At 43.8% G+C, this 12,024-nt stretch overlaps 1 protein-coding gene across 2 annotated transcripts in view; it reads right to left on the reverse strand.

Annotated features, from left to right (window-relative positions):
- The window catches only part of LOC148028535 (Tetratricopeptide repeat (TPR)-like superfamily protein), a 191,204-nt gene that overhangs the window by 113,455 nt on the left and 65,725 nt on the right, over window positions 1–12,024 (reverse strand). For both annotated transcript variants that reach the window (XM_087688817.1, XM_087688818.1), the window contains 2 exons: window positions 594–803; window positions 19–228 (listed from right to left, as the gene is read on the reverse strand). In XM_087688817.1, coding sequence (XP_087544943.1) covers window positions 19–228; window positions 594–803 — 420 coding nt within the window. The remainder of the gene's footprint in view (window positions 1–18; window positions 229–593; window positions 804–12,024) is intronic.

Here is a 12,024-nt window from a genome sequence, read left to right on the forward strand (position 1 = left end):
ATCATCTGAACTACTTACCCCCGCTTCTTCATCTTCAGAGTTGAGAAGTATTGCCTTTTGATAGCAACGCAAAGCCCTTTTCAGGCCATCAGGGGTATCTCTATAGTAATGACCCAAAAGGCGGAACACTTCATATTGTGAAGAGTCCAATCGTGCAGCATCTAAAAGATGGCTTAAAGCCTTTCCTTTGCAATGCAGCATATTGTCAGACATCCAATACAACAAGGCCTGCATTCAGAATGTTTTTGTAAGAATGATAATTCAAAGCAGAACACTACCTTTCCAATAAAACTCACCAGAATGAAAAACCTCAAACACTCAATTGCACTCTCTGCATAGATTAAATTGTTCAATGCAATATAAAAAGGTCGAATTGCTCTCTGTGGACACAATGAACATTCAATGCATCAACTTAGAAGTAAATGGCAATGGGTCACATGCGTGTGGCAAAGTTGCCCATAAAACAAGAATTACAAATGAACACTGCAATGATGAGCATTGTTTAGCAAGGCAAATTTCAATAGCTCATATACATGTGCCAAAATGCCTGCAAAAAAAGATGTTGAAAATGAACAGGAATGAAAATTGTATACCAATTTGTAGTGGTATCTTGCATTTTCTGGGTTAATGGTTACTGCTTTCTCAAGATTAATTCTTGCTTGCTCAAAGTCATGCTTTTGAAAGGCCAACCAGGCTAGTTCCACTAGTGCCCATGCATTGTCAGGATTGTCAGTGACTAATAATGAAAGAGCTTCTCCAGCTTCCTGCACACGTGCTTCTGCAAGAAGCACCTTTGCTTTGCCCTGCAAACATTCAATAAGACTAAGCAAATTCTTAAAGAATTCCAACAGACTAAAGAATGAACCAATAGCAACCACAAGCATTAAAGGAAAATTGCAAACCGTAAGGATGTACTAAACAAAAGGTACTTACATAAGTGTGCAAAAAAGTGGTACATAAGATTGGCTGATTAAAAGTGCTCTCTGAGGTTGTGGTCTTACTAGAGAACTTAAAGAACAGGTGAATACAATTATGCCAAACTAGGCATACAATAAATTGGCAAATACAAGCTGCCAGTGCACATTTAATGTGCAGTTTGATTGAGAAGATTCCCTGAACCTTCATCCTCATCTAAAGATCAGTAGTAAACTAATGTGACATTTGCCCTGCAGCTCAAAAGCCAGGAATTACGAAAAGCAAAGACTTGAAAAATGGTCATAGAGAACTTACACACATTCTCAGAAGATGTACATTGTCACAAGGACATGAAATTTTGATGCTATGCGTAGCATTTGACTAAGTGTGACTAAAGTGTGCAAATGCGAGGTGCACATGTGATGCACAAGTTAGTTATTTCACAATGATGGGCCAAGTCAGAGGCTATCAAAGGCAAAGACAACCAAACTAGCTTTTTACTCAACCCATGTATTAGAACTGAGTGTCCGGATGTTCTATTTAAGTTGTATTATTAATAACACCTCTGCAAAAATCCTAAGGTAAAATACAAAGTGCAAGGAACTCTATGAAGAGTAACTAAGTACATCACAAATATAATGGTTGTGTGCACAACCAATCTAGTGGGCTGTAATACCAAACCATACAAGGGGCAGCCTGTATTCCATGTCTGCAAAAAAGCCTCTTCTCTTCCTTATCCTCTCAAAGTTGCCCTATATCCTCTCCCGTGGGCCGTCTCCAACAAAAAGTGTGAATGATCTTTGTCCAGATCCTTGATAGAATCTCCCCTATGGTTACATGTACATCCAAAAGGTCAATAGCATGGCTGCATCTTGCAATCCAAATAACCAGCCTATGATACTAGCAATCAACTCCCATCTATGGTAGTGTCCCTGGGTCCACTGCGCCTCTGAGTAATCTAATGTACGGATCCTACTCACATGTTGTCCAACGATGAGAAAAGAATAGCTCCCTTGAACATCCTCATAGCCACACACTAGACCTCTATCTGTGACCCATGCTACACCCCCCACCCCAAATTGCCACCATGGCCTTTGTTGTGCCGTGAAATATCATCTAGAGGGCTCTCCTCCAAACCTTATGGGCTCTGGGGAAGTCCCATAGGCAATGTCTCTATGGATCCACTAGCTCACCACATCTTGCGTATGCTACTGGGTCCCTACCATATCTAATCCATGTGCCAACTACTAGGCTCCTATGAGTTACAAGCCATAAGAAGAGAGATCTTCCTAAGCCTAAAGCTGTCATGTAGCATTCTCCAAAAGTCACATATAAACTCATCTATGATTTCCTCTTTGTGCCAATGGGAGGTGACTGCTAGCTATGCTCGAGGCACCACCAGTGGCCATGTTGCAAGGTCTATCAAGGAATGAATCCTTCCACACCCACTCTCCTAGATCCCATTGTAGTCTTAGTAAAGGTCTACTTAGGTAAGCCCGATATCTCCATCATTCTGTTGAGCTTAAAAATGCATTCCATGTTGATTAGCCTCTTGAATAGCCCCAAAACATGCTTATTCAATGAAAAACGCAAAATCGGTGTGAGGTTAGCAAGAGCTTCTGTGAAACCCTAATTTGGGAGGGTCCATCCACATCTATCAATAGACAGGCTGCCCCCACTCAGTCCTAATCCCTTCTATGCAGGTTTTTCACGTTCACGTGAAGATCTTCGCCATCAGCCTTCCTCCATGTGGCTGTCCAGCCTTTGTGATTGCTGCCACCACTCCATGTGCTACTCCAGCCCCTGGTGACTATCCTTCTAGCTACCGCCTGCTATGTGGCGCTTCTTCCACTATTGTGTTTGGCCGTAGACAGCACTCCGACTAGTGGTTACAGCACTCAGGATCCATCTTCAGTGGACATCACACTTCAACACTCACCAGTTTGCCCTTGAGCATTCTATACACTCTTATATTCATTTATTCCATTGATTCATACACTTCAAAGTCCTTATTCTCTCTATGCTTGTATTTGTATTTTTGTATTTTTGAGTTTTGCCTTTTGCATTTCGGGTTTGAGTTTTTCACGTCATTGTTTGTGTCTTTGTGTTTCTGTCATAGTCGTGCACTCTATGTGTTGAGCTAAAAATGCATTAGCTTCCCTTAAACAGCCCCAAAACATGCTTAATTAATGCAGTAACCTTGTTTATTTAAAAGAAATGCGTTCCTAGAGAGTGTTTGTGTCCCATAAGCACAAACCCACTTTGGAGGGCCCCAAATTTTCTATGAATAAGTATGCTGCCCCCCATTCAGCCCTAAATCTCGCTTTTGTAAGCTTCAAGTGTTTTCAGCTTGCTGCCCACACCCCTTTTGCGGAGGACATCGCAATCTCAGCTATCCTTTGCTGTCATCTATTGTCTGGCGCCTATTTCCAGCCCTCCACCTCCCGTTTGCTGCTGTTTCCCACCTGCACAGCTGTGGTACAGCCTGCCACATCAAGATACTGCTGCGTTTGCAGGTCCCAGCTGCCGCCAGCACAGTTTTCACTCTCCTGACTGCTGTCACTGCAGTTTTCTCTCTCCTGTTAGCCTATTGCAGTAGATTTTCTCTCTCCTCAGCCTGTCGCAGCAGATTTTCTCTCTCCACTGCCTGCGTTTGCGGTTTTCTCTCTCCTGCAGCCTGCCTTTTTAGTCTTTCTCTCTCCTACAGCCTGTGATTTTAGTCTCTCTCTCTACTACACTACCATTTACATTAGATCCAACCTTCCTTGGATGTGTTTGTTGGTGTTCAACATCCGGAGGCTGCCTTGTTGCGATTCGGGATCCCTTCAAAATACGACACACTCTCCAGCTCATTACCCCTGCCCTGATCCTTGAGATACAGGAGTTCGAGGTTCAATATTCATTCACTGCATAATGTGTTTACTACATGAGTATTGTATATTCAATAATCATATCATTTCATTTATTCATTGTGTTCATTGTCTCCGAGTTACCCTAACCCTAACTGTGTTCTTTTATCAATCTATGTTTTGTCGTACGATTGTTATTTGTGTTTCTGTGTTAGGGTATTTCTCTACATGGTATCAAAAAAAGGTTCTCTGAGAGAAACCTAGGCCTTGATCTAAAAGCTCTCCGCAGAAGACAAAACAATAGTAGGTTCAGATGGCTTCGAACACAACAACACCGGTTCAGTCTCACCAGAAACATCTATGCCGAGAACCAAGCAAGAATGGGCAGATCAGCTTGCTCCACAAAGCTTCGACATGGTGGAAGACACTTCTGACCACACAGAAGAAAAGCTATATAAGTTGTCCATTGAAGAATATCATGCGATCATGGCTTTTAGACGAAAGAAGATTAAGGAGCTCAATCGAAGGATTGCCCTTCAAGAGAAGCTACTCAATGAAGATATGCATGAACTTCTCTCTTCAGATGTTGCACATAAATCTGATGATATTGCAAGGCCATTGAGACCTCCCTTAGGCATGGGCCCCCCTGTTGGAGACAGAGATCCGGAGTATATTCCATTCTTTCATCTTCTTCCGTCTACTCCAATGCAAGGTACTTTAGATTCGTCTTTTGTTCCTTCGTCTTTTGCCTCTTCTATTTTGCAATATACTAGTAGAAATCATAAGGAAGAAAGAGTACAATCTGTTGACTACAGAAAAAATTCTTTTTGGGACCAATTCTTGTATGTTAGCACACGTCGTACTTCTTCTTCTACTCTTCCTTCTTTTCACTTTACTTCTCAAAATCAGAATGAATTTGGTATTCCTATTCCTTCATTACATGGTGCATCTTCATCATGATCTTTTCATTTTCAATCATTAAATGGAAAAAATGGATAAAATGCATCTTCACCTTTCACTCCACAAATTCAAAACCCACCCATCCCACCATCTTCTTGCGCTACTTCTCCACTTCCATTCACACCATTCACATTTCCATTTCAAACACCTCATATTGCACCACATATCACACTGGGGTGTTATGGAAACATAGGCACACCTTTTAGGACCTCATCCTTGCCTCAGTCGGGTGGTGTTCCATCTTCTTCTCACACACTTTCGGGATCAGTGCAGCCTGGGTATCCCTCCCAATCTCTCCCGAGTGTGGATCAGTCAGTACCACAGTTTGCCTCCATGGCCTTACCTAGTGGACCTTCTGGTCGTCATACTGTGCCCCAACCGAACTTTGGACAAGACTTTTGTGTCCCAAAGCCTCCACCTACACCGGCACCTTATGGAAATATTCATCTTCCAGTGCCTCCGCTTCAATCAGCACTTCACAGCCCATTTCTAGCTACCCACCTCTTTCCCCTCCTTATCAAACCCCTCCACCACCACCACCAGCTTATTCCACCCATCCATCTTACCCCACTTTCCCGACAACTCATCTTCAGCCAAGCATGCATTCAATGACAAGACTCGTTTCAACGGATCAAACTTTACCGCTTGGTCGAACTTAATGAGACATGTCCTTGACTCATAGAACCTATTGGATCTTGTGCAGGGGTTGAAACCCCAACCCGATCCCGCACTTGTTCCATATGAGGTCATCCCCTCATAGAAGGCTAGGAATGCCTCTGCTATTGTTGAGCTAATGCAAGGCTTATTGTTGAGTTTCATTCTCAGCTTCAACATTTTGACTTAGCCTCAGAGTAACGATCACACTTGATTGATCGCTATGCGGCTCGAGATAGGACCCGTCATATCAATCTTGACCATGAGCTTCAAAATTTCAAAATCTCTAACCAGGATGACTTGAAAGTCAACTTCGCTAAGTATCGGTGTCTTCTTGCCGAATTCTCCACTATGGGGACTCTCAAGTCCTTTGAAAATCAGGTCACACCGTTTCTAAACAAACTCCCCAGAAAATACTTCAATTTTGTGGAAGGTATAGTTTCAAAGTCTACCATACCTACTTTCTACGAATTTGAGTGTCAATTATTGCATTATGCACAGTTGTTCTATCAATTTCGTATGAATAATCCCTCAGAGAGGGATCTTATTGCTCATTCTCAGAAGGGGCAACAAGGGAAGGGTAAACAAAATCAGACTTCCACTCAAAAACAAAATCAGTCCAGGGATTCACAAGGAAACTCCCGGTCACAACTCAAACCAGGGTGGCAGAATGTACCTAAAAAGAATAGGTATTGTCAGCATTGTCAAAAGGATGGCCATTTTGACGACGAGTGTTGATCAAAGGCAAGAGGCACAGCACCAAAACCTAAGTCTCAAACCCCAACCCCTCAATCGAGCAACCCCCAGCAAGGGAGGTAGAGTGATGGCAAGGGGCAGTTTCAAGCTCAGACTCACACGGCCACCAGTCAGCCATCTCAACCGACAACGTTCTCAACTCCAGAGGGCTTGTCTAACTAGTCTGCAACGGCCCACATCGTCTCTGTAGAGACATCAGATGCGAGTCTCGTTCATATCTATGAGTTGCCTCCTGACGAGGTTACCGCAAAGGCCCACTCATCACAGCCGAGCACTTCAGCTCCTATTTGGATTGTGGACAATGGGACTACCCATCACATGACTCCTATAGAGGACATCTTCCGTACCCGAGCCCATACAGCCGGGCGGGTCCGCGTAGGAAACAACTCCTCGGTCAAGATTCAAGCTCAAGGTTGCGTCAGTTTTGCCACTGACAAGGGTCCGGTTCTCGCTGGACAATGTATACCATGTCCCTCAGCTCGGGGTGAACTTGTTATCTATTTAGCAGCTTTGCCGGTTGGGGGGAGTTGTTTTCTTTACAGCAACCACAGTCGAGGTCCTTGACTCTCAGACTACTTTAGTGATTGCTCGCAGTGAAGCACAGCCTAATGGCCTATACCACATGGCACACTTTCTGACCAAGCCAACAGCCGAGGGCTCCGTGTTCCATAGCTTTCAGGCACTTGCCACATCTTGGGAGCCTACAAACAATGAGCATCTTTGGCAATTTTGCTTAGGGCATCTTGGTTATGACTCTCTTTATGAGTTGTTACACCACGCGCTAGTTGAGGGCCTTCCACGCGTGAAACTAGCTCGAAATGTCTGTAAAGCATGTCAGCTCGAGAAGTAGCACTGTACCCCTTTCTCTCAGCAGTCCACACATCATGCTGAGGCGCCTCTTAGATTGATTCATGTCAATCTTTGTGGGCCGACATCCGTTGCCGCCTTGAACGGCACGCTGTAGTTCTTTTTGATAGTGGATGATCATTCTAGATACATGTGCATGTACTTCCTCAAGCATAAGTCAGATGCTTTCACGTATTTTTCTACTTGGGTGCTGCTCGTTTATAACCAGGCTAGACATCATATTGGTTGCACGAAGAGTGATAACGGTGGTGAGTTTATCTCCCACAAGTTTTCCGAGTTTCTACAGCAGTATGGCATCTCTCACCAGCTCACCTCTATCAACTTTCCCTCTCAGAATGGAGTTGTAGAGCATAGTAATCGGATAGTCATGGAAATGGCACGCTCTTTGCCATTTGCAACAGAGCTCCCTCAGCACCTTTGATCAAATTTATGAAACGTTCCTGTCCAAGTTTATGATTGGAGGAATGAGTCTTTTCAACAATTTGTGTCTCGAAGGAAACATAAATCTATGTTAATTCATCTTCTTATTTAAACAAAAGTTACCCTTAGCTCATGAACTTACTTTGAGAATTTATCTTGCATCTAAACTTCTTCTTTTGTGAATTTGCCTTGAGTTAAGTACTCTTCATCATCTTTTGCTCCCATCTTGCTAAAGCATCCCTATGGCGAGCGACTTTCACGAACCCCCTTGCGCTTATTATTTCCTGCAACAACGGTCACAGAGAAAAAAGAAAATTTGCGGCAAAGCAACAAGCTGCCCTACCACATGTAGCACTATGTGCTGTATTTAGGCCATACAAAAGGGTTACAGTAAGGTGTACAGTGGTCATCAAATGAAGGCAAAGTATACTTGAATCTACAAGATTGATACATAAAATAAATACAAGATCGCTTAATGAAAAAGGCTATTAACACTTCAGTGCGCATCCTCAACCAGTGCCCGATTGCGGCTCTTCCTCTCAGAAAACCCCGTATGAGGCATTCTTTGGCTCCCGGCCTGTCATTTCCCACTTCAGAGTCTTTGGGTGTCGTGCCTACACACACACATACACCTGATGATAAGATAGGAAAGCTCACTCTCCGAGCTGATCTCCTTATTTTTGTCGAATATTCCTCTGAAGCAAAAGCCTATCGTTTGTTCGATCCTCGAACAAATAAGGTGATCGTTTGGAGACACGTTGTTTTTAATGAGATAGATATCGTGCAGTCCTTTGGACCAAATTCCGATCCGATTTCTTCTTCCACATCATCGAAGATCGTGCCTACTGAGCCTAGTCTACTTCCCGCTCCTGATATTCCTACAGCTTCTTAAACTCCTAGGCCCCCTTCGCTAGACCCGTTACCTCGCTGGTACTAGCACACCATGCGAGATTTGGGAATCTTACCACCGGATTCCACTCTGAAGAGGGACCTAGAAGATCTACCCGGCTTGCTCCTCAAACATCATTTGCATTGTTGTTTACAGCTGATTACATAGCACATTCTGAGCCGGATACATGGCAAGCGGCTCTTCAACACCCTCAATGGCGAGACGCCATGGAAAAGAAGCTAGAGAGTATTGACCGAAATGAGACTTGGACATTACTGGATCGTCTAAGCCTTCTTGTCATCGGGACAAAGTGGATTTTTAGGACCAAGCTAAAAGCTGATGGGACTTTAGACAAAGTACAAGGCTTGCCTTGTAGTGCAAGGGTTTTGCCAAAAGCATGGCATTGATTATGAAGGGACTTTTGCCCCTACTGTGTGGTTGGCATCTTTCTAGTTACTTCTCGCGCTAGCCACTCACCACAGTTGGCCAGTATATCAAATGGATATCAAGAGTGCCTTCCTGAATGGTTATTTGGAGGAGGAAGTCTATGTGGAGCAGCCACCAGGTTTTCCTTCGTGGAACCCGAGGGATAAGGTATTCCGCTTGCAAAAAGCTCTTTATGGACTGAAACAAGCATCGCAGTCTTGGTTCCATAGAATGGACGAGTTCTTACAGACTCAGGAATACCATTCTACCCCTTATGACCCGAACTTATATATTCGATCTACTGCCAAGAGGGTCAGCTATATCATGTTGTACGTTGATGACCTACTTATCACAGGCTCAAATTCTACTGCCATAGCAGAAATTAAGGCCAAGCTTAGTGCTACCTTCAAGATGACACACCTTGGTTTGTTGTCTTATTCTTGGGAATGGAGGTAGTTCAATCTGGGGGCTGTATTTTTGTGTCATAGTGGAAGTACGCACTTCAGCTCATGGAACAACACACTTCGGATTAGACACGGCCAGTGGCCACACCTCTTGATCCTACTGTCCACTTGTCGAAGGATAACCTAGGTCAGCCCTTTGATGCACATACCTATCAATCTGTTGTAGAGAAACTTCTTTGGTTAATTTACACTAGGTCAAATTTAGCTTACCCAATTAGCATACTCAGTCAGTATTTCATAGCATCTAGGATGTCACATTGGATTGCATGTCTTCAAGTGTTGCGTTATTTACGGTATACTTATTCTTATGGCCTGACATATGGTTTTGGTTTATCTTTATAGGGGTACACTGATTCTGATTTGGCAAGAGATCCTGACACCCAACCTTCCCATGGCGACTACCTCTTTACCTTGGGCACAGCTCCCATTTCATGGTCCAGCCGTCAACAGGAGAGTGGCGGCTTCCACGGCCGAGGCTGAGTATAGGGCTCTCTTCAATGGCACCACTGAGGCCATCTACTTGAGGAGCTTACTGGCGGCACTTCATTTTCCTTGTGACTCTCCCACCATTGTCTACTGCGACAACCAGAGTGTTATTGCCCTTGCGGACAATCCGATCGTCACCCCACGGATGTGGCATGTGAAAGTTCACTTCTACTTTTCCAGAGAGCAAGTTGAGCTAGGCACTATCCACCTAGAGTTTGTGCCTTCATCAAATAATTTTACAGACATCTTGACCAAAGTGATCAACAGGCCGGTCCTTCAATACCTGCTACCGGGGATGGGCTTGGGTACACCCTCCCCTACTTCTTCAAATTGACGGGGAGAGGATGCTTTCCCTTCTAGTTTGAGAGGGAGCGACTTCTTCTCTTAATAATGACAGTGATAATGCTTACAAATTTTAGATATTCATTTATTCTTTTGTATTGTATTATGGACGTTTGTAACTTCATCCGCACTGTTAGGATGATATGATTATAAAAGGGTGTTTGGACAAGTGAACAATTCCCCTGTGAGGGCACTGTCCAAGTAACACCGTTCCATAGCATTTTGCATGAGCATGACATCTTGCATCTCCCTTTGCATTACCTCATGCATTGGCATTCTGTTCATGTAAATACGCATTTGTGCGCATTTATCCCTTTTCGATCTTTTGAAGTGATCGACTTTAGATCCACCATATTCATGGCAGTCTCCAAGGCAATTTTTTCCTAGCTTGTCTTTCTTGCTTCCCATATTTGCTATACCCACACCTTAGCCATTTTCCTTTTTCACTCATACCCATAGGGATGTATGCTTGTTTTGTGAAGGTCTTGGGTCTGACCATCCCTTATCACTCTCCCGTATTGGGACACAAATACTCAAAAGGACGAAAACTAATCTGCAACCCTCATTTAATGCTAAATCTATCAATTCTAAAAAGCCCTCTAAAAAAAAAAAATCCATAGCAGATTCCATCCACCTTTGTAGGGCTTGGTAGGCCACTGGGCAGCCTATGAGCACCCTTTGTCCGATGCCCTGTCCTCTCTGGGGTGATCACTTGGACTCCCTTGGTAAGATAACCATCGCCTCTGTAGTCTTAGTAGACCACTAGGCAGCCGACACGCACCCTTTGTCCGATGCTCTAGCTGCTTTGGGGTGGAACGCCTTGGGGTCAAATATGACGAAAAAGGGCTTAGCTGGCCTTCATTCTCATGGCACTATTGTTGGGCTTAAGAGGGGGTGTCGAGCTAAAAATGCATTAGCTTCACTTAAACACTCCCAAAACATGCTTAATTAATGAAGTAACCTTATTTATTTAAAAGAAATGCGTTCCTAGATAGTGTCTGTGTCCCATAAGCACAAATCCACTTTGGAGGGCCCCAAACTTTCTATGAATAAGTATGTTGCCCCCCATTCAGCCCTAAATCTCACTTTTGCAGGTTTCAGGTGTTTTCAGCTTGCTGCCCACACCCCTTTCGTGGAGGACATCACAGTCTCAGCTGTCCCTTGCTGTCACCTACAGTCTGGCACCTGTTTCCAGCCCTCCACCTCCCATTTGCTGCTGTTTCGAGCCAAGCAACTGCTGCTGACCACCTGCACAGCTATCGTACATCCTGCCACATCAGCATACTGCTGCGTTTGCAAGTCCCAGCTGCCACCAGCACATTTTTCTCTCTCCTGACTGCTATCGCTGCAGTTTACTCTCTCCTGTCAGCCTTTCGCAGCAGATTTTCTCTCCACTGCCTGCGTTAGCTGTTTTCTCTCTCCTGCAGTCTGTGTTTTTAATCTTTCTCTCCTCACCTGCGTTTTTAGTCTTCTCTCCTGCAGCCTGCGTTTTTAGTCTTTCTCTCTCCTACACTACCATTTGCATCAAATCCAGCCTTCCTTGGCTGTGTTTGTTGGTATTCGACATCCGGAGACTGCCTTGTTGCGATTTGGGACCCGTTCAAAGTACGGCACACTCTCTAGCTCATTACCCCTGCCCTAATCCTTGAGATACAAGAGTTCGAGATTCACTATTCATTCACTGCATAGTTTGTTTACTGCATGAGCATTGTATATTCAATAAATCATATCATTTCATTTATTCATTGTGTTCATTGTCTTTGAGTTACCCTAACCCTAACTATGTTCTTTTATCAGTCTGTGCTTTGTTGTACGATTGTTATTTGTGTTTATGTGTTAGGGTATTTCTTTACATTGTGTTTCCTCAGTGCAAACCCTAGCAATTTCTTCACACGTTCTACCTGATAGGTGGCTTGGTCTAGGTCAATCCCTAGTGGTTTTTTTTCTAGTATTTTCAATTATTTGTTGTTTCTAGCTAAATGTTTTTTAGATTATG

The sequence above is a fragment of the Lygodium microphyllum genome, chromosome 11 (assembly GCF_053477565.2).
Source record: "Lygodium microphyllum isolate KBCC chromosome 11, Lygodium_microphyllum_v1.1.10, whole genome shotgun sequence".
Taxonomy (NCBI): Eukaryota; Viridiplantae; Streptophyta; class Polypodiopsida; order Schizaeales; family Lygodiaceae; genus Lygodium; species Lygodium microphyllum.